The sequence below is a fragment of the Hakea prostrata genome, chromosome 8 (assembly GCF_041222555.1).
Source record: "Hakea prostrata isolate BN-2017 chromosome 8, UWA_Hpros_2, whole genome shotgun sequence".
NCBI classification, from domain to species: Eukaryota; Viridiplantae; Streptophyta; class Magnoliopsida; order Proteales; family Proteaceae; genus Hakea; species Hakea prostrata.
Genome location: NC_142607.1, coordinates 5,458,966 through 5,480,672, shown reverse-complemented (window position 1 = coordinate 5,480,672; position 21,707 = coordinate 5,458,966). Strand labels below are relative to the sequence as shown.

Genomic DNA, 21,707 nt, shown 5'->3' with positions numbered 1-21,707 from the left:
CACTAAAGTAAGCACAATGTGTATCATTCATGTTTCACAATGAATAAATAATCATGCATAGAGTGTAATTACAACATAATAAGAAAAATATAGACATAGTTAGAATAATCAATAGATGTGTACGTCAAACATTCTAACATATTATGTAATTGCATCTTTACTTGACTTTGAAGGAAAAATACTAATAAATGACCAAGATCCTTACAACCAAACATTCCAGTAGATCCCAATAAACCCTATAGTTAAGGTCATAAAGTTATATTTTAGGTTTCAGATCAAATTGGACATAAACAACCTCAAAATAGGCTCTGTGAACCGATTGGTCACATGGGCCGGTTGCTTGAGCCAATTGCTTAGGGTGGTTAGTCCAAGTGAACTCATCAAACAACCGTAAGGTTTTCTAGTAGTTTTTCAAGTCCAAAATTCAGACTTTTGGATCACCCATCTTTGATAGATTTTTTGGGTGATCTGAAGCCTAAATCACATTCTTAGACCACCACACAAGCTTCTCTAATCACAAGAAACAAAAGAACTAAACATACAACATGAATCTGAAATTTAATAACTCTCTTTGAAAGTAACCACCATTAAAATAGATATAAGATTTATTCTCTTGGCGATTAGATCGAAAACGAAAGAAAATAATTATTCTCCATCTCTAATCATCTTTCAACAAATATTTGTAAGAAAACACGCTCTAGTGAGAAGAGAATTAATAACATAAGAGAGTAGTTAGTTAACCTTATGTTAGGGTCCAAAAGTCAACAAAAGTTTTCATTTGATTCTACGTGAAACGGGGTCTTCCTTCTCCAACACGTGTTTTATGCCGTTGCAAACGTCCCCAATAGTCTACATCATTAAAATAATGTGAAATAAAGTTTAGAAGGCTTAAATAGGGAATCTTGAGCATTTTTAGCCATACTTAGCAATCAAACGCCTCAAGCAACCGCCCCTAGTACTTTTCACTACTTGGGAGCTTTGCACTCCCAATTGATCTCTAATATTGTTGCAAGCTTAAACATCATGTAGGAGGAGGCTCTTACCTTGCTCATTGATGACCTCCAACCTTGACTCTCTTGCACTAGATATCCACATGCTCAACCCATCTGAGATCCAACTGGACCTTTTTTCGGTTCCCAATAAAACATGTTCTTCATCGACTTCATGTGGATCTATAAGCTCTGGGGCCGAAACATGGGCTTCAATTTTGATAGCCCACAACTTCTTCTGACTAGAGGCTCGGGTACTTAGACCTGTAATTCGGGTTTCGGATTAGGATTATGGGGGTTATTACAGTTGGGCTGTCAAAAAGCATCACATGGATAAAATTAGTGTAGTAGAAATGCAGACGCTAAGATGAATAAATGATAAAACACTAGAAATGATAAAATAAGGAATGATCATATTAGAGCTGGTATAGAAGTAGCTCGGATAAGTGATAATCTATGAGAAAGTCGTTTGAAGAAACATAACCATGTTTAATGAAGGCCAATAAAGGTCTATATATGAAGAAGTAATATAATCTAGATTGAATTGGAAGAACTAGAGGCAAACCTAAATAACCTTAAGAGAAGTAGTGAGAAATAATATGTAGCTTAAACCTTGTATCTACCATGGCCTCAAAACAAAACTAACTAGACGGTACAGATCCATGTATCCGACCCCATTTAGTTGGGATAAGAATTGTAATATCATTCTTTGCTAAAAGTTTTCTCAACGGTTAAAACGTTATTTTCATTTTAGTTTCAGTTCATGCTTTCAAACTACAAAGGATGCAATTTCTCCAACTTGCTGATGTTGATTTTCCATAATAACAAAATAAAAATTAAAAAATTAATAATTAATAATTAATAAAAAAAAAAAAAAAACCTGGGTTGAATTTGATGGAATGGTAATAACGTTTCTCTTAACCAATGTAGAACCAACGCTACCTGGGTACTTGGACCAATCTCCAACCAGGATTTGTCTTTGATTTTTCTTTATTGATGGAAATGTGAATGGAAGTAGTGTGTCTAGTGTTATTATGTAAGTTGTATTCTTCAGGAATGGGAAGGGGCTGTTATGCCCAGGTACTTAAATCCTTCATCAGATGATCTCTTAGTTATCTTATCTATGTACAACTTTCTCTTCTCTTCTCCTTTCATTTGCTTCTTCCTCTCAGTATCAGAAACATTCCACAATTCTTCCTCCAGGAATTGGAAAGGCCAAGTTTGGGATTATCATTGGGACATGAACCAATAGATCCTCAATTGTCACCTAGGGTTTACATCTAGGTGGGAGAATGCATTATGAGTAAACCAGATAATTTATAATACTTTCAAGTAAACCTTGTGCTTAAATTTCAAAACGCCAACAATAATCACCCTCTTTCTCCATGAACCCATCTCTATTCTCGCTATTTCTGTAACATCTCTGCATTATTATTCAATTTCTCGTTCCAAAATGTCTTGAGTTTTGATGTGTTGTTCAAATGATGTGTTCTGATTTTCCAATCCAACTCCCAATTGTTGTTCCAAGGTAAAAAAATCAGTCCCAACGCTCTGTTTGATTAAAGACTCCGGCCATGAGAGGGTTTTTGATGAAAAGTTCTTTTCTCAAGGAAAAATATTGAACGACATCAATGCATCCTCAGTTCTTTTCTTTTCTTTTCTTTTTTTTTTTTTTTTTTTTTCGATAGAAAAAAAAATAGCATTAAACTAAAGTTCAAAACAGCTACAAGTACTAGATATTGTTGTGTTCCAGTTATCTTGTAAAGTGGCTGCCATAATGGGCATACCCCTCAAAAAAGTTCTGGACCACTGGGTTTTAGAATGTTTTATATTCCATAAGTTTTGTTGAATTTTCTAACAAAATCCTTCAGCATGGATAATCCCTGAAGAGTCCATTTTTGTCTTGACGCCCTTGGTAGAATTTCTGCAATCTGTTGATTATTTGTCCATATTTCATATTATCTTTAGCCCTTCTCCCTCAACTTTTGCAATCCCCTATTGCAAACTCATTAGCATAGCCTCTAGGATCTCAGATTTATTTTCTCTTCCAAAATTGATAGACCGCAGATGTCCATCAGTGTATGCTCTAGTGCTCCATCCGGCATGCTTAGTTCCTTACCCAAAAGCATATCCACCAGGAAGCATCTTTTCCTTACCCAAAAGCATATCCACCAGGAAGCATCTTAAATTTGAAGATCCCAAATCCGACCCTACCAGGACTGTTACATCCCTGGGCCTAAACTCACCCTGAGCGGTTTGGGTCGGTTGTGGGTGAATAGAGTATTTTTAACGAGTCTCGTTTATCTCCCTGACGGCTTTACAACCACACACTACGGTAAAGCTCACAAGTGATGGTGGTGAGATTTTTTTTTTTTAATATTTTATTATTTTTTACCTATAGGTCCCACCATAGTGTGTGGTTGTAAAGCCATCGAGAAGCACAGAGTGCATCCCCAATGGTTGACAACCCAAAATACTAGAGAAACCTAACATTACCAAAGCTTATCCACATGGGCTAAGAGTGTTCATTTGGTATCCAAACAACTAAGACTGGTCACTAAAAAACTGTACAATTCTGAACTATTTCAGGACACTAGGGCACCTTTCAATATCATCATCCTTGTCATGGGCATGGGTCGCCCAGAAAAGGTTACCAGATCTTTGAACTCAGTGCCAGAAGCTTCTGCACAGGCAAAGTTGACTACAACTTTAATCCATCGATTACTGCACTGAGATTTCCCCTGAATCTTCACCATTTAACGTACATACAAATGATAATTAGATGGTCATTAATGAAAGGGAAACTGGTTCCATCATTCAATAGTATGTTAAAATGAAGGTTGTAATGACAACAACCTGTTGCTCTCATAATGTATTCATACAAAGAGCAGAGAACAGAGACACAGATAGTAGAAGAAGAAGAAGAAGAAGAAGAAGAAGAAGAAGAACCCACTCAAGAATTTACACCAGCCCAATCTACCCACTTATCCCTGAACTAACTAATAGCAGCACCAAACTTGCTTCCTCTGTGTGATCTGTGAATATATTATCATCTGAAAGAACTTGGATAACTATGCCAATTCAGGTAGACCAGGCTAAGACGTACAAGAGAATCCATTCAAAAATCTCCATCTACTCCTGCAGATAACAAAATCCATTAATACTAATAACAAAAAATATAAAAATGAAAAAAGAAAAGAGAAGCGAGAGGTAAAGTTCATCCATTTATCATACAAAATCTCCAACATAAAGGGCCAAAAAGTCACGATTTTAAACTGAACAATATACTTTTGCGGCAAACTTTTTGTGTTTCCACAAGAGGCAATTCAGCTGAAACTATACCCCACGATTCTGTTTTAACTGAAATATTTTCTCACGCAGACTGGAAAGACGTGCGAAAGTATTGTCATTTGCAAGCGGAATAAAATACCTTAATCTTGTGGAAGAAGTGTTATCTCAATTTCTTGGAGTGATTTTCCTTTGGTTTCCACAACATTCCTCTTCACAAAAACCCCACCCATCAAACAAAAAGTAGCAAAGATAGAGTACAGAAGTTGTGGCCCAAGTACGTCGAGCAAGCGCAAGAACAGTAATCCCACAAAGAAATTTATAACCTGAAAATGGAGGCACAAAAAGTCAATTAGACATAAGGCTTCTCAATGTTAATGACTAGAGCAAACAGTATCACAGAACATAAACCAGCAACAAGTCAATTATACGATTTGTGTGGAAGAAGAGAAGATGGGAAGAATCCCTGAATTACGTCAGACTCAGCTTGGAAAATATCATGCCGAGTCTCTCCTTTATTTATAACCAGAAATATCAACTAAAGGATAAGGTAGACTCGCAGGAATCCTACTTACACAGCACCAATTCATGATAAACAGGAAAACAGAGACGAGAAAAAGCTCTATTGCATTAGGCACAACCACCATCAAACCAGACAGCTCCTGGAGCATATCAATCATCTCATGACTAGCTCAGGAAAATATTTCCAGATACTAAGGAAAAAATGCATCAACAGTAAAGTAGAGCTTGCCAACAAAGGTACATTCAAAGGGGAGAAAATCGGGGGGTTGTTGATTTCTACTTCAACCACCTGCACCATAACAGTTTTCACCACAAGTCCTGGCCTACTCCCAGGCAAGATGGAACAACGACCATTGCCAACCGCAAATGCATACCCTTCCTTGGAGAGGCTGCGATGGAAATTCTGGAAGAAATGACCATCCGATGAGGACAGATTGTAAGGTTTCATCTACGGTAAGTATCCATCATGATGTAGTTGGTTCTTAAGACTGGTAATCAGGGTGTTAACCAACCATAAATTTGGCAGCCTGGAATTCGGTCCCAAGTCCTCCAACTACTTCAGATTGGAAGTAAGAGGTCGACGCAGATTTAAGATTTTTTGGATGAATGGATGCACATTAAGTTCTACAATGATATGCTTGAAAGTGCTGAAATACTCATTTAAGGACTTTTCCGTGTCTTGAAGTTGAACATTTTACCATAAATAGATCATACATCCAGGACAAATTCCTGTCTTGACACAAGCTTCCTTTCAAACTATCTCAGACTCCTTTAGCACTAGTGTGATTAGCAGAAATGCAGAATCAGCAGTTCTATAACATTCTGAAAACAGACAAAAAATTGTGGATTTCTCATGCTGTTGTTCTTCCTATTTCCACTACCTAACTCAATGGAGTTCGTAAGTATGTGATGTGGGCTCAGGCTGTTGGGACTTTTATTTATGCTAAGGATAACATGCATAAATACAAGGGGAACAAATGCCCTTAAGCACACAGTTGACAGATCCTCAATAACAGGGAACAAAGTCCCAAAAATCTCAAGAGTGATCCAAAGAACACATCAATAGATACTGTAGTATCAAACATGTATAGTTTGAGATCTAAAAAACCAAGATCTTGGCCAAGAATTTCGCCAGTCAACTCGACCCAACTCAAGGCTCCATCTCAGAGGGCTCAGTTTGGGTTGCAATTCAGTATTTAGCCTACTCTAGGCCTTAAACACACTAGTTGCTTTAGATTTGTGGGAAAACAAATGCATATATGGGTTTCAACTCGACCTTAACTTTGAACTAACATGCTGAAGGAATGAACATGCAAACTCGTAATACATGAAATACATGACCAGTACTAGATAGAAATGAAAACATAAAAGCTTAAAGTCAAATAATACATCAAACATGTTCAATTATTCACCAATTCACTGATATTTATTAATTTGGAATAGCATAAGACTAAATACTGAAGCAAAACTCCGATATAAGAAGGTTTATCAATGTCCCTCGGTTTACTGTGATTTTGGACAAATTCCTACAACTGATCAGTAAGAAAAACCATCTTATAAGCAAAAACTAAGAAACTTACCCAATGTACAGATAGACAGACTGCCATTGCCTTTGCTCGAATCCTGCCAGGGAAAATTTCAGGTAGGAGGAGACCTGGGACTGGACCAGCACCCAACGCAAAAGCCAAGACAAACCTACAAAAAAAGCTCTTATCAGGTTACCTTATTAAGCACTACCACTCAGAAACAGTTGATCAGTAATATACTACTGGAGGAAGATAGCCAAATCACTCTAGTGCAAACTTCTTTCAATCTATTTTCTACATTATCCAGAGTTTGTTGATTCAGATACACTAATGCTGACACACAAGGACTCTGTTCAGTAATATACTACTGGAGGAAGATAGCCAAATCACTCTAGTGCAAACTTCTTTCAATCTATTTTCTACATTATCCAGAGTTTGTTGATTCAGATACACTAATGCTGACACACAAGGACTCTGTTCATCTATGCCTCGTTCTCTAAAATTTTCACACTTGAAGCAGTGATCATATTGATGGCTTTGGTGGGTTTAGGATGAATCTCATAGCTTGTGAGTATGGTATAACACAATATACTCCTCTTTCATTCTAGTTATCTTAAAACCTTTTGACTCCAAGGTTGATCTACATAATTAGAATTTGGTCCAATCCTAGCGTTTGTTTCGTACATGAAAACAATATCATCAGCAATGCTGGCTTTTGTTTTATTTTATTATCCTTTTTTATTTTTACTCATTCCAAAAAAGTATATCGTCAGTGAAAAGCTACACCATTGGAGCTGGTTTTGGTTAATACTACAGTGATAAGCTCACAAAAAAATTAAGGCCCCAAATAAGATTCTTGATGTGAACTCACTATCTTATCCCCCCAAATTTTTTAGATTAGTCAGCATATCATGATACAACAACCCAGCCTAATCCCAACTAATTAGGGTCAATCCAAAAAATTCCCTCAAAACATTTCTTCTCTCTAACACTTCCTAAATGGACTCTGGAAGCTCTCTCATTACAAATTTAAAATGAGTATCAGTGATACAGAGAAAGTACCCAGTATTTTTTAGGTTAGTCATAACAACCAAGTAATCTCTGAAGCCTGAACTCAGCATAGGTATTGAGTACACATAATAAGCCATGCAAAACAAACCACAGCACAATCTGATTTACTGGTTGCAACAATTTATTTTTGTTAGAGTGAAAGAATGTTCAGTGGGAAAACGTTGGACCAGATCTCAGGAATTCTTATGTTATGATAGAGAAGTTAAAAAAAAAAACAAACAAAGATGTTTCATGAGTCTAAAATTACTCAGCCTTGTGATCTTATAAGAAGAATATTTAACAGTGTAAAATCAGATTCATATCGGAGCTTTTTACAGAATAATCATGAATCCTACTTACAGTAACATCCCGCCAACAGACAGATACAAAGCTCCAGAACCTGGCAAAAAAGAACTTGCTGCAGTAACCTGGAGACCCATTGCTGCTGCCTGAATCAATCAAATGAAAACTTTTGTTAGATTTTCCCTAATCCAAAGAGGCAAGTCTGGTTGTAGCTAATATCATCAGCCGGAAAATGTAAATGGATATGGATCCACCTTACAGTGGTTGACATCATAGGGAAGGTATTTAATCAAAACTATGAAATAGGTACGGAACTAAGGATAAACTTGGAGACTCTTGAAATTCATATGGAGTAACCTAGAAATGGGTCACCATATACACTAAGAGTATTTAAGGGGAGATGCCAGTAAAAGAAAAAACCTAGTCATATAATACACTCAATCCTGAAGATTTCCTTGGATAAACTATTATACAGTTCCCAACCTGAGCCCAGAGAAATGTCAGCAATTGCACAACAGAATTTGTTTGTGAAATGATTTCTGATGAGAGATTTTACCATGCCCATGAAGCTCCCTAGAAGAAGCACCTTCCTTCCGACTTTGTCCATCAGAAGCATTGCAACAATTGACCCTGCAGACAAGTTAACAGGTGAAGATAAGTTAACTCCACTTCAACACATGAAAGTCAGACATTTGACCATTTTCCTCCTTAGTCCTTACCAGACAAATTTGCAACTCCCACACAGATGTTTGCAAGGTCCGATGGTACTCCCGCTCTTTTAAAGACGGTAGAAGAGAAATAGAATACAGCATTAATACCAGACAGCTGTTGGAAAGCAAATAGGGTTGACCCAATAAAAACAACTGCATGAAACGAAAAGGTAAATGACAATGCACATAAACAAAAGAAGCATGTATACAATTGACACCAAAGAAATAGATAAATGCAACAACATGCAGATACCTTTGAAGTGGCGACCATGAAATAACTCTGAGTATTTTACAGCATCCAAATCATCGCTTTTGTCCAACTTTGACAGTTCAGCAATCGCTGATTTCACATGTGATTCACCTAGCAGCTTCTCAAATGCAACTTCAGCTTCTGCACATCTTCCTCGCTGTATATTGCAGACAAGCAACTGTAAGAAGTTTTTTCTACCCAAGAACATAGAAAGGCACTCCTTAATAGCTTTTCTAACGGATGACATTACATAAAGAGGCCTGTTTTGTAGGAGAACACAACAAAATGCTACCCACTTTATACAATGGCGATTGGTTAATAACAAAATAGGAAAAATTGGAATCCGATAATGATGCAACATCTGAAAACAATAGTCAGATTGCCACTGTGAGTCTTTAGAATAATTTAATCAAATACAGGTAATCCAATTTGTCCTATCTATCACCAATCACATCCTTCACCTTTAGCACCTCATCCTGCATCAAACTACTACTTACTAGTAATAACAACTTCATTTATCCTTAATGGCACCTATCTCACTCAATGGCCATATAGATTCATGATTGCCTAGCATCCAAAATAATTGCCGGAGAAATACACGTTTTTTTCCAGTTTTAAGGTGTTAATGTGCACTAGCCACAAACTTGAAAAGCAGAACTTCTATTTCGCTTAGGTTGCTTTAGAGCATCTCTAAGGATATCCTTCTGATTATTTGCCCATCCTAACTCACATCTCTACTGGAACTATACCACATATCTACTACAAACCAAAATATTTTAAAAAACTTGTATTCAAATCGTTACAATCTTCAGACTTATCAATGGAAACTGTCACCTAGAAGAAGAAAAACTACCAAGCTCACATAGAAGGAAAAAGTGTCAAATTGTTACAAACTCTCTTTTTTGGTCCCCCTCATCTTGTTAAGAAATTAGGCAACCATGATATATCTTTCTCCTGTTCTATTATGCTACTATTGCACATATAATCATTGATATTTCCTCCTTTTTTTCCTTCAAAGAATTCTTGACTGTCATCCCTCCAACTTCCTGTGTGTTTCGTTTAATTGTAAACCAATTTTCCCTTCATCCTTTGTCCTTCACAAGACCTGTGGACATGACCTAGCAACTTCAAAGTGGATGACTGGAAGCATCAGGTCATAGAATGCCCAAATGATATTTTTAATAAGAATGCCTATGAGTATTACATTGTTTTGGTTTTTGTGCCACAACATATTACTTGCCATCAATCATCAAGGCACCGAAAGCGCATCTCAACAGAGATTGCTAGGACAAGGCTGCATATGAAAAATCCCACCCCCAACACATACCAAAAAAAAAAAGAGAGGTACGAGAAAGAAAAGGAAAAACTCTGCTTATGCGGAAGCCTCCGGCACCCATTCGCCCTTCTAATCATGAAGGATTCACCCTAAAGATTTCTAAGGGTATAACCGAATAGCCTAAATTAAAACTGCTGCTGACAACATTATTCTTAATGGGATATGGGAAGTATCAAAAGTTACAGAATATTCAATTTCAGCATTTATGACATAAGCACACAAGTAACAACACTAATTAAATAAGCATGCCATAATACCAATTGATTCATTTTTCTTTCCCTTTGAGGCGTTTATAGTATATTTTTATTTATCCCCCGCCCCCAAAAAAAAAAGGAGTAAGAAGTTTAACCAGGCACATTAAAATCTATCATATACAATAAAAAGTTATGTTCATAACATTAGGGGAGTTGATGTTATCATTCTTTCATGGATTATTTTATGTCTTCGTTTACTTTCATTAACATCTCTTGTGGTTAACCATTCACCTATACAATGCCCAGTAATTTCTCAGTTTCACTTGACATGCTTTGTAGCCTATATATTACAACATATAAGAAAACTACATCAGGAAGAGAAACAAAAAGATAAAGCAGTATATTGCCCCATCATATGATGTAAGAAATTTTATTCATTTCAAGAGAGTTAATTATCAACATTTCTGTTGTCCAGGATCGGTGAATCCATACTGAAGAAAGTTCAAACACAACAAAGAAAACCAATAATCTCATAAGGCATGGAGTAAATAAGCTGAAAATATTACCTTATATAGCCAATGTGGACTCTCTGCACAGAACTCCATAGCTAGAGCAAGTATTACAGCAGGAATGACAGATACCCAGAAACATACTCGCCACCTGAGAAATTTGGGGATCAGAATCAAATGCCATCTCATATTTTCCAAGCTGTTCCACAACAACCATCTAAATCTCGAACTTAGTAGTTTAGTGCATGCTCTTACCAACCAACAGATTCTTTAGCAGGGATTCCAATAAAGAGGGCACCCATAAGCCCAAGACATGTTGCAATCTGGATGAGGCTTCCATAAGTACCCCTCACAAAAGATGGTGAAATCTGCTCACCAATGAGGAAACATCAGATTAGATTGCAGGAAAAGGACAAATATACCCACTAATGATGGAGGGAATAATAAAAACCAATTCTTATACCTCCGTCACATAGAGAGATACAACGGCTGGGCCCAGACCCATTCCAGTTCCAACTAAGAACCTCCCAAGAAGCATACCCTCCAAATTTGTTGTCATTGCACTACAACCAATTAGCAAACATCACAAACTGAAGCACTGATTTACTTGTCAAAGATCTGAAAGATAATTTATATTTCATTCTTTCAACTGAGTAATTTCCTCTCTAAGCAATATTTTAGCTGCCAAATGTTCCCTGGATGAAAAGTTGCACAGGAATCTGCTTCTTAAGCATTAATAACTCTTTCAATCAGATAAAAAAAAGTGAACCCGGTGTTGAAGGCTTCCGCATATGCAGAGTCCGGGTGGCAGTTTTTCCCTGGAGCCTCACACCAAACCCCCCCCCCCCAAACACACACAAAAAAATTGCTAAGAGGCTTTTTCGACACCTTGACCTCAGGCTACAACTGTGGTCCATCGACCATTGTTCCTAGGCCCACCCCTTTCAATCAGATAACAGAAATAAAAATTACAAAATATGCAGTTAAAAATATAGTTAAACAGACATATGTACTGTCATGCATCATTAAAAATCAGTTCTGCTGGCACCAAGGCACATTCATGGTGTAACCTTCTGTAAAGGATTCCTCAGTCTTGCTTCTCTTAGAGAAAAATGTTCTAAGCCATTACATGCTCAAGTAAAAATGGTAATTAACAGGTGGAGCGCCCCACCCCACCCCCCCACCCCGGGCAGGCTGCACAGGGGGGAGGGGGGGAGGTGCCTTTGTTGAGAGTATTGAATACCAGACATGTTTTACTCAGGAAGAATGGTACTAAATCAACTGAGGATTACACCACTACCCACTGATTCAGATTCCATCCCAGATCATGAATTTTAACCCTTTCATGACATAGCAATGGAGCGCCATTTTGTTGGGAACAGGCTTCTTCTTCTTCTTCTTCTTGTTGCAATGAGATAGCAATTGAAACCCAACGGTATTGGAAATAATTAAGTCCATGCATTTCATGCTGAGGAATTTCCACTAGAGACACCAACAACTATTTACAAAGCAAAGATTGGAACAAAGAAGAGCGCAAAACATGAACAATCAATGCCCAGTGTTTGCACAACAAACAGAAAATTCTGGACCAAAAAAATTCTCCTGAGACCAATGGTTGCACTGAACTGCCATTAGTTAATTTGAATCAGAATTTCAAGAGCTAGATCAGGATATACATGTACTAAGAAATCTGGGTTACTTATGAACATACAAGGAGAGGAAAAGCTGCATTTTGATCCATACCTCACGGCCGCACCAATAATCATCGGTAAAGCACATAATTGGAAAGCCCTGCGCCGACCAACCCCATCTGCAATCAAACCACTGAATAAAGATCCAATAAGAGCACCCGCCAAGCACGTACTCACCACTAGACCTTCACTTGACAAAGAGGCACAACTGTTAAAATGGTAACAAGATTCAAAGTGGAACAAGAAGCACAACTGTTAAAGGTAACCAAGATTCAAAGAAAAAAGAAAATAACTAGCACAACAAGAAAGGGTACCTTCAGCCAAGGTATTCCCAGCAAAACCAAGGTCTAACGAAATGCTTTCAAGTGGTTCATTGACCACTCTGTGTATAACAAAATAAAAAATAAAAAATACATAAATTAGAAGCTTTTAAAAGCACCAAATAATTGAGAATGATAACATCAAGAACGATCTTGGCAAAGATGTTGAGCGCACCCAAGGTGATAACCAAACAAGAATGACGTAATGATTCCTATGAGTACATGGGGAAAAGAACGTTTCCAGGAAGGGTTTGTTGTTTCCAGCCCCATGACATCCTGCAAAAAAGCTAAAAGAACTGAAGAATTTAGACCAAATATTAAATGAAAAAAATGAAAACATTGTTTTGAACAACTGCACATTTTGTAGGATAAAGTTGTTAGAGGCACTAGAAGCTAAAATTTACTTCAAGGTTCTTCAAACTTTAAACTAGAATTTTTTAAGAGTGCAATCCAGAGACCAATATCAAAAGGTATGAACACCACCGAGCAATTATTTATTTGCAACACAGCAATACGGAAAACAGAGTATCACATTTTTAACAGCCTATGATTTTAGTTCTTCAATTTTGACCCAATATCTGATTCCCAATTCCAGTTAAGGCAGGCAGAGCATCACATAACTTAATGGACGTGTGTGCCAATATTTGGGAGGATAAAGATAGGGAACAATTAATGAGAAAATTCTACAGCAATAAGTACCTGAATCATCCTCCCTATCGGGGAGAATTACATAATCTTTCGACGACATACGCTTGTATGTCGAAGACGGATCGATAAATGTTGGACGACCTAGCATGCCAGGAATAAACGTTCCCCAAAAGAACTTGCTTGAAGAAATTAAGGATCAAACTGCAACACCAAAGCAGCTTGCGTTAAACACGCTGTTAACCAACCAAAATACCAATTTTAAATGCCAAGTTTCTATTTCTACCTACAAGTTCAACAAATCTTAATGCCCCACAGAAGAAACAGCATCGATAAATTTAGATGCAGTCCTAACGTGACAAGTTTAGTGTCGATGAATTCGATCACCGCCTAATAAAAGCGAACGCAACTTTGAGAAATCAAATTTGGAGCTAATTTCTGGGTTCAATACCAAACTTGGAAAAATCTGAAACTAGAAAAGGAATTGAACAACACGATACGATTCAAAGAGAAGAAGAGATACAAGAATAAATCTTTGTTTCAAGATCTTCTGACAGAAGATCCAAAAAGGGAAAGTTCAGGGTCTTCTACTTTTTTTCCCATCTTCCTTTGAAAGTAAGGATTAAAGTGGACCAGAATGAAGAAAATTAAAAAAAGAAAAGCGTGAGTTCTCACCTAAATCAAGTATTAGAAGGCTCAAACCCAGAAGAAAGGAAAGGATTTCAGAGGATCTGAGACTGCAATAGAATCAAGAAAAAGAGTAGAAGAGCTACGGCGTGTGAATCGTGAAAGGGGATCCAATGAGTAGTGATCTGTTTACAGAAACTCGCAAATTAATTTACCAAAAACAAAGACGTATGAAGTGGAAATCCACCCGAGATTTTCGAAACCGTTCGCGTGAAGAAGCAATTCAGAGTTTTGTGTTTGACTCTTTTAGCTTTGAAAGCATGAAAAAAGGCATTCATTCACCCAAACAAATTGCTACTGGAAAAGCAACTCAAGAAGCATCTGGACTCTTCCCAGTCCACACGGTGCCCTCTCTCTCATCAAAACCAGAAAATTGGAGCAGAAGGAAAGTGAAGAAAATTAATAAATAATGGAAGTCATTATACAACTAATTATTCGTACCATTAACCATTAAAACTTAAATACAAACAAGAGTAATTTTGACACCGACACCATACCAAACTTGGTTTTCTTCTTCTCTGTGATTTGTTTTCACGGATTGGTAAAGTGACAGCAGGCGATTACAGTGGAATCTGTCTGGCGTCTCTGGATTTTTTGTGAATTCTGCTTGGATCACGCACCTTTCTTGCTTATTTTTTAATCAGACTGAGATATAATTAGTTGTAAAATTAATAAAATAAAAGCAAAGAAGAGGAAAAATGAAACCGAGAGAAAGTTGTAGAGTATAGGAGGACTAGGAAGTCTTTTTACAATTATATAAATTAAAAAAGGAAAATTTGTAATTAAAAAGGACCCTTAAGGCAAGGTTCACCCTTTTTCCTAGACACTTCAGATTCAGGAAATAAACAGTGCCTTGTAAAAGAGACTATGGATTTGACTCTCTTATGGTATATGTATAAAGCTAATCAATTGAAGAAAAAATAAACATAGCTCAAGGTATTGTATTAAATCATTGTACGAAACGATATGTTTCAATTTTGAATTTCTTCATGTCACTATTGCATTGGTTATCCAGCAACCACACTAAAGATGTCCAATATTGAAGTTTTTTTTTTTTTTTTTTGTAAACAGTACTTCATTCAGATAGCTAAAAAAAATACAAACATAACTGCATGAGTACAAAAGGTTCGAAACGAACCAAGGAGCGGAATAAGACCAAACTGTCATGCAATAGACAAGGTCAGCCAGAATAAGGGTTGGGTCAAGCTTAAATGGATCACGTCCACAAAACCCTTAGAACAAACACACCACACCCACATAGGGAGACAGATATACAACACCCATAGAGGGGGACATACAGACAACACCCACATAGGGGGACAGACAGCACGCCTCAAGGGCAGACACAAAACTCCTACAGTTGTAGCGATGGTAGTAGCGAAAGTGCGGAGCAAGGTCGCACCTGCCATCTGGCTCTGCCGTATAGGCGTACCTGTCAAGCTCGACGCAGAAGAACTTGTACCCGAAATGGAGTTGTTCTGGCGATGTGCACCAAAGAACCGCTATAACCAAAGGAGCAGTTATGTGAAGAGAAAAAAACACAAGAACTATGCGCCAAAACAGATCTAAGGGGAAACCCTAGATCTGGTTATTGAAGCGGAGATGGGGGAGAGAGAAACGGAGAGAAGACCGAGCGATTTAAGAAAAGAAGCAGAGGAGCAAAGGAGAAGAAAAGAAGAAGAATCAGAGGAGGCGGAAGGTAGAGAAGGTGGGAGCAGGGAGCTGGGGAGCAGAAACGGAGAGGAAGAGATGGGAAAGAAGCATAAACGGAGCATGGGAGAGGGGGCGGGGAGCAGGGGAGCAGGGAGAGAGAGTTGGGAAAGAAGCAAAAACGGAGCAGGGGAGCGGGGGCCGGAACGTAAATGGGGAGAGGAGGCGGGGAGCAGGGGAGCAGGGAAACGAGCAGGGGAGGCGAAGAGACTACAGGCAAATGTTGGGAATCAAATACTTCCTATGCATGTGTGGATCAAGGAAAACATACCAATAAATTACACTATGAAAGCAAAGAAAATAGAAGCAAGCAAGTGAAACACAACTACAAGGACATCGGAAATTTTAATGTCAAAAATCCTTCAAAATTGAAGGTAGAAACCGTAGGGCCAGCCCAACAAAATTTCCATTATATGATGAATAATGAGCTTACAAGATAGTACTACTTTAAATAACCAACAAAGGAAGAAAATACTTAATTTTATCTTTTGTACTTCTTTCCAAGATGGTTCCAAAATATTGTTACGCTATTTTTAATAGTCTCTCCAAAAGTCATGGTGATTCAGTCTTCTTCAAGGTGGAATTTTCACATTCACTTTACTACCAAAAGAGAAAGAAAAAAAGAAAAGAAAAATAAAAGTAAATTCCACTAACATGGCACCTCAAGATTTTTTTTTTTTTTTTTGGTAGAAAATAAGACGATATTGAAGGAGACATAGGCTCTGGCTAAGGAACAGGCTCCTTCAACCAGATAGTAGAATTTGTCAAATCAGTGCAGTCTCAAGCACTAGGGCTTCCTAGGCCAAGGAATGAGCCACAGAGTTGGCTTCTCTTGGAGTAAAACAAAAAACACATGAAAGGGGGGCCGTAGCCAGATATCTAATATCAGCTATCACATTTTGAAGCTGAAATGTGACAGGGCTATTTGGCTGTAAGAGTAGCCTCACCACCAAGAGACAATCAGTCTCTATCATGACATGAAGCCATCCTTCTTCAACAGCTAACCACAGCCCTTGTCTAATTCTCATCGCTTCACCAACCTCAACTTCGCCAAACACTGCTGGAATCGACTTGGCCACAACCGGATCTCACATGGCACCTCAAGACACATGAGGAAGACTCCCCCGTACCATATGCTACCATAGCTGTCAAAGATCTACAAAACTTGTATTTTTTTCTTTGGTACTATCTTTGCCATCATGTCTAATGAATTCTTGTCCGTATGAATTTTGTTGACCTTCATCAACCTTTTCTCATGAACATCCCTAATCCAAAAGCATATTACCTCTGTATACTTAGTCTTAGTGTTGAACGTAGCATTATAGCTCAATAGTATCACATCATTTTTTTTTTTCCTTTTTTATTTTTTTTTTTTTTTTCTTTCTTTTTTTTTTTTTTTTTTTTTATTTTTTTTCTCTTTTCTCTTTTTTTGTTTTTTTTTGTTTTGATGTTTTTTTTTTTTTTTGTTTTTTTTTTTTTTTTTTAGGGGGGGGTAGGGAGGGGAGGGGAAGAAAAGAAGAAACCCAAAAAAAGAGGGGGGGGGGGAGAGGGGGGAGGAGGAAAAAAAAATTTTTTTGTAGTTTTTTATTTATTTTTTTTTTTATTTTTTTTTTTTTTTTTTTTTTTTTTTTTTTTTTTTTTTTTTTTTTTTTTTTTTTTTCTCTCTTTTTTTTTTTTTTTTTTGGGATCTTACCCCCCCCCCCCCCTCTCCAAAGAACTCGCAAGATACGAGCTCGACCTTGGAGGGTCGAGGTACGTCTCCGACGAACAAGTCGGCACCAATAATCTGATCTCAACTACTCAATAGAGAATTCAAGTAATTGATCACAAGAAGTATGATTACCGCCTTCTAGTGTTTACCGAGAGGTCTTTATATAATGTATGGTGATAGAGTTATATTCGAAATAACCTGCTATGAGTTGTTGTAGGAGAGTAACTCTTTTAGAAGAGTCCTTTTACCTAACTAACTCTCTTTTCCAGTTGTTTGGTGGTAGGAGTCTACCTACATCAGGCCCTCTCATATTGCTATAAAGATGGACTTTTTAATGTGGTCGGTCCTACCATGAACCGTCTGGCCGGATCCTGTTGGGTTGTAATCCTGGTCGGACCGTTCAACCGTCAGTTCAGATCGGGGATATAGAATGACCATTTTAATCATTAACATAAGCCCCCCAATCCATTGTGGTCGAGGACGGTGTGTTCGGCTCAAGGGAGTTTATTTTCTCATTTAGGGGATGCATGGTCGGAACGACCATCACCCCCTTTATCGAAATCTGTAACGTCCCACTCATGGATAGCCGTCATTTTTGCGCACGTAAATCAATGCACGTTCTTCAGGGTTTGTCCTTGTTTGACACGTGTCATTGCTGTCGCTTCGCAATAAATGCTCGTTATTATGATGAAGAGACGCTTCATCTCCCACCGTCCATCTAGGCGCTACAGTAGCCGTTGGATGTAGATATTTGGAAATGACGAATTTTTACCGTTGATGATGTATGCATGCCAGCCTTTAGATTAGCATCTGAATCTGTATATATACATCTTCCTCAGGCTTCGTCTTCTTCTCCTCTCTGTTCTGTTGCATTTCGTATTTGCGTCTGTTTCTCTTCTCTTCTTCATCTTCTTCTCTGCAACTGTTGAGATACGATAGCTGGGTTTTAGCTTTTTGAAGCTCTTTTCCCTGATCTTCTTCCCTCTCCTCAGTCGTTTCCAAACAAGTAAGTTTCCTTAACTTCTCTTTGTTCTTTTGCCTCTCTGTATTTTGTTTGTAAGCACGGTTTGGCTTTTTGTAGAGTCTTATTTTTTTTTTTTTTTCTCTGTGGTGTTTTGTCTTTGTTCTCTGTCTATGTCTTTTTCTCCTTTTTTCTTCATATTCCCTTTATTTTAAAGAATCATGGTAATACTGAAGAGGAGTTCTGCTATTTCGAAACATAGGAGAGACTTAGAAGAAGGACCCTCTTGTTCTGAAACTCCCGATCACCCCGTAGATCCCGACCTTAGCCATGATGGTAGGTCCGAAGATGTACCCGAGGTCTCTGTTGGTCGAGAGACTTGTAACAGGGATGGTGAGGAGGTAGTGGAGTCCCGTCCTGTTATAGTCGGTCAAAGTGCTCGAGCTCGTTTCAAGGCTGAGCGACAACGGTGGAAAAATAGTTTGACCCTTGAGGAGTATAAGCTCGAACAGATCAAGGAGTTGACTCCCGATCATATTGACTATGACCCCTATTCGTCTGGTCCCGACTTCATACCTTCCCAAATGACAGAGGAACGTCTAGAGTACCTTAGAGTTAAGTATGAAATTCCTTCAGATCATAGAATACGCGTGCCGACCATACATGAGCGTGCCAACTCTCCTTCCCCGGGGGAATTTGCCCTTTACGAGGATGCTCTGAAGAGTGGTTTTCGCCTTCCCGTACACCCATTGTTTGTAGGCATAATGGTACATTTTAAAATGTGTCCGGAAATGTTTGTGCCGAACAGTTGGCGCAATTTTATTTGCTTTTGGGGTTTTTGCCAAAGGGTAGGAGTTCGACCATCCCTGGCTTTGTTCCTCCATTTCTTTATGGCGAAGAGGCAGGAGCAGGACGGTTGGTTTTACCTGTCTAAACGTACCTTCTCCCAATGTGGTTGGGAGGGTAACTTTGTCGGGACGGGGACTCTGCCTTCCAATACCAAGGGTTGGCGTCCCAAATACTTCTTTGTTCGGCCACCGTCCAAACCTTCATTTCCCATTTTCTGGGTTCGTGGACCGACTACAGGTTCCAATGACATCCCTACTTTATCTGGAGCCGAGCAACGTGCTAGGGAGAAGATTCTTCGGCTTCCTTCCGAAGATAAGAACATGTATGCCGTTCACGGCCATTGTCCGGAATATCCCAATATACTACGTTATTGGGGGTTCCTTCCTGGTGAGTATCTTTGGTTGTTGGTAGATGTTCATTTTGTAGCTATCTTGTATTGATCGGGGTTAACTTTTTATCTGTTCCCAGTGATGCTTAGTCGGGAAGCCTGTTCCCGGGCAGCTGATGAGGATATGGAAGATGCTGAAGCCCGTATCCCTACCAAGTCTGATCGTGTTCGGTCGGATAAAAAGAAACAAGTGCAATCAAGCCCGAAGAGATCGGCTGATGTGCCTGTTGGGCCTCCCAGGCCGAACAAGAAAAAGGCTGCTGAAGTAGATGATGGTGCCTCCCCTTCTATTCCTCGAGAGGATACCCCGAGCACTCAAACTGCTGACATTCCTTCCAGTGGTCCTTTGAAAGCTGGATCTTATGTTTTGAACAATACAACTGATGGCACTGAAGTTGCTAAGGCATGGTTGCCGGCAGTACTTCTTCCCACCGACCAACAGTTTCTTCAAAAAATTGGACCCACCCGGACTCAAGATATAATGACTAGGTATGTGTCTTCTGCATAAGATTGTTTTTTCCCGTGCAGTCCTCTTTCCTCATTTATTTTTCCCCTTTCTTCTTGGTAGGTTGGTTTGTGCCCTATCTCAAGCTTGGGGAGGCAATTTGGAGGCTGCTCGGAGGGATCAGTCCACCATTCACCATCTTGATGATAAAGTCAAGGATTTGAATGGTCGGTTGGAGAGTGCAATTGGTGAAAACGCTGCCCTGAGGGACGAGAAAGCTATTACTGATGCTCGGGCTCTATCTGCCGAGGAGCGTATTTCAGTTCTCGAGCATGAGGTTGCAAGTCTGAAGATTTCTCTGGAAAACAAAGATGCTGCCTTTACACATGGCTCGAGCGGAGAAGGATCGGTTTATAAAAGATTTGACCGATCAACTCGCGCGAGCTTGCCCGACCTCTTTTGAGAATCTTTCCGAGGAATTACGTCGGGATGTGATTCAGAGGTGGGTACGTACTAAAGGTTGCATTGGCTTTGTCTCCAAAGTTGCAGCCCCGGGCTTTAAGTATGGTCGGAAGGACGCTTTTTCAAGAGTCGTTGAAAATTATCCGGAAATCGACCTTGGATTGTTACAAAAATATGTCGATCCAAGTATCTTTGACGAGCTTAAGCTTCCTCGACCATCTTGGGCGGTTGGTAAGGATGCTTTCCCTATGCCGAAGAGGGTGGGCGTGCAGGATTTTCTAGACTCCGACTGGGAACCGGCCCCTGAGGAGGGAGATGAAGCCGGTCCCTCAACGACTACTGATCCAGTCGACCTCTTGCCGACCACCAATCCAACCGATGATGAAATTGCCGAATAGCCTTCCTTTTTTCTTTGGGCAATTGTTTGTTGTTTAGGAACAACTTTTTGAACAAGGATGAACTTGTAATAGATAGGTTGTTTTGCCAATGTAAACTTCAATTTATTTATGGAAATATCCTCTTTTTGCACAAGTATACGTGTTCGGTAAGATAACCTTGTTTGGCATATTTTCCCCCTTTTGCACAAGTATACGTGTTCGGTAAGATAACCTTGTTTGGCATATTTTCCCCCTTTTGCACAAGTATACGTGTTCGGTAAGATAACCTTGTTTGGCATATTTTCCCCCTTCATATCAAGTTTACTTGGTCGGTTTAATACCCTTGTTCGGTAGACAAAGGTTTACTTTTGTATCATCTCAAGCCATGCTGTTCGGTATAGTAAGGTTTTGTTCGGTCAAGAACTAAGTAGCTGTTCGTCAACAACTGCTCGTCCATAACCCCTTCCTCCCGGGCATGTTAACTTGGTATGATTCTGGAGTTTTTATGCCTAAGAAATTTTAGGTCTTTATTGCCTATCGAGTGTAGGTCTTTTATGCCTTAAGATTCGTAGGGCCTTCCTAAGAATCTTCGGTCTTTTTGCCCGAGAGTTTGAGTCTTTTACGCTGAGAATTTCGGGTCTTTTCTCGCTGAGAGTTTGGTCTTTCTGGTCTTTTGAATTTCGTCTTTTCTCTGAGAATTTCGTTTTTTCGATTTGTCTTTGAGAATTTCAGGTTTTTTTCGAGAATTTGGGTCTTTTCTGCCTGAGAATTTCAGGTCTTTTCT

General features: G+C 38.8%; 1 protein-coding gene across 7 annotated transcripts; it reads right to left on the bottom strand.

Moving 5' to 3' along the window:
- Positions 1 to 3,447: 3,447 nt before the first annotated feature.
- Positions 3,448 to 14,606, bottom strand: LOC149006458 (putative plastidic glucose transporter 2). 7 transcript variants are annotated; one of them, XM_089165094.1, is made up of 15 exons: positions 14,518 to 14,606; positions 13,388 to 13,537; positions 12,864 to 12,975; positions 12,683 to 12,750; positions 12,421 to 12,553; positions 11,141 to 11,240; positions 10,933 to 11,045; positions 10,735 to 10,828; positions 8,642 to 8,795; positions 8,398 to 8,541; positions 8,235 to 8,308; positions 7,736 to 7,824; positions 6,380 to 6,494; positions 4,420 to 4,603; positions 3,449 to 4,127 (listed from the first exon to the last, which is right to left on the bottom strand). In XM_089165094.1, exons 2-14 carry the CDS (start codon positions 13,482 to 13,484, stop codon positions 4,421 to 4,423), a joined length of 1,476 nt encoding a protein of 491 aa, XP_089021220.1. In that variant the 5' UTR covers positions 13,485 to 13,537; positions 14,518 to 14,606; the 3' UTR covers positions 3,449 to 4,127; position 4,420. The 7 variants fall into 7 exon arrangements, with proteins under 7 accessions (XP_089021221.1, XP_089021220.1, XP_089021215.1 ...); XM_089165089.1 differs by lacking the exon at positions 14,518 to 14,606 and adding an exon at positions 13,620 to 14,424; XM_089165090.1 differs by lacking the exon at positions 14,518 to 14,606 and adding an exon at positions 13,624 to 14,424.
- Positions 14,607 to 21,707: the final 7,101 nt, after the last annotated feature.

What these genes read in the sequence shown, in the direction of transcription:
- LOC149006458 (XM_089165094.1), bottom strand. Translation starts at nt 13,484, where the DNA reads ATGCTAGGTCGTCCAACATTTATCGATCCGTCTTCGACATACAAGCGT. An exon ending in GCTAAAGAATCTGTTGGTTG is followed by an intron (nt 10,829 to 10,932) that starts GTAAGAGCATGC and finishes CAAATTTCTCAG; the next exon opens with GTGGCGAGTATGTTTCTGGG. An exon ending in GGGAGTTGCAAATTTGTCTG is followed by an intron (nt 8,309 to 8,397) that starts GTAAGGACTAAG and finishes ACTTGTCTGCAG; the next exon opens with GGTCAATTGTTGCAATGCTT.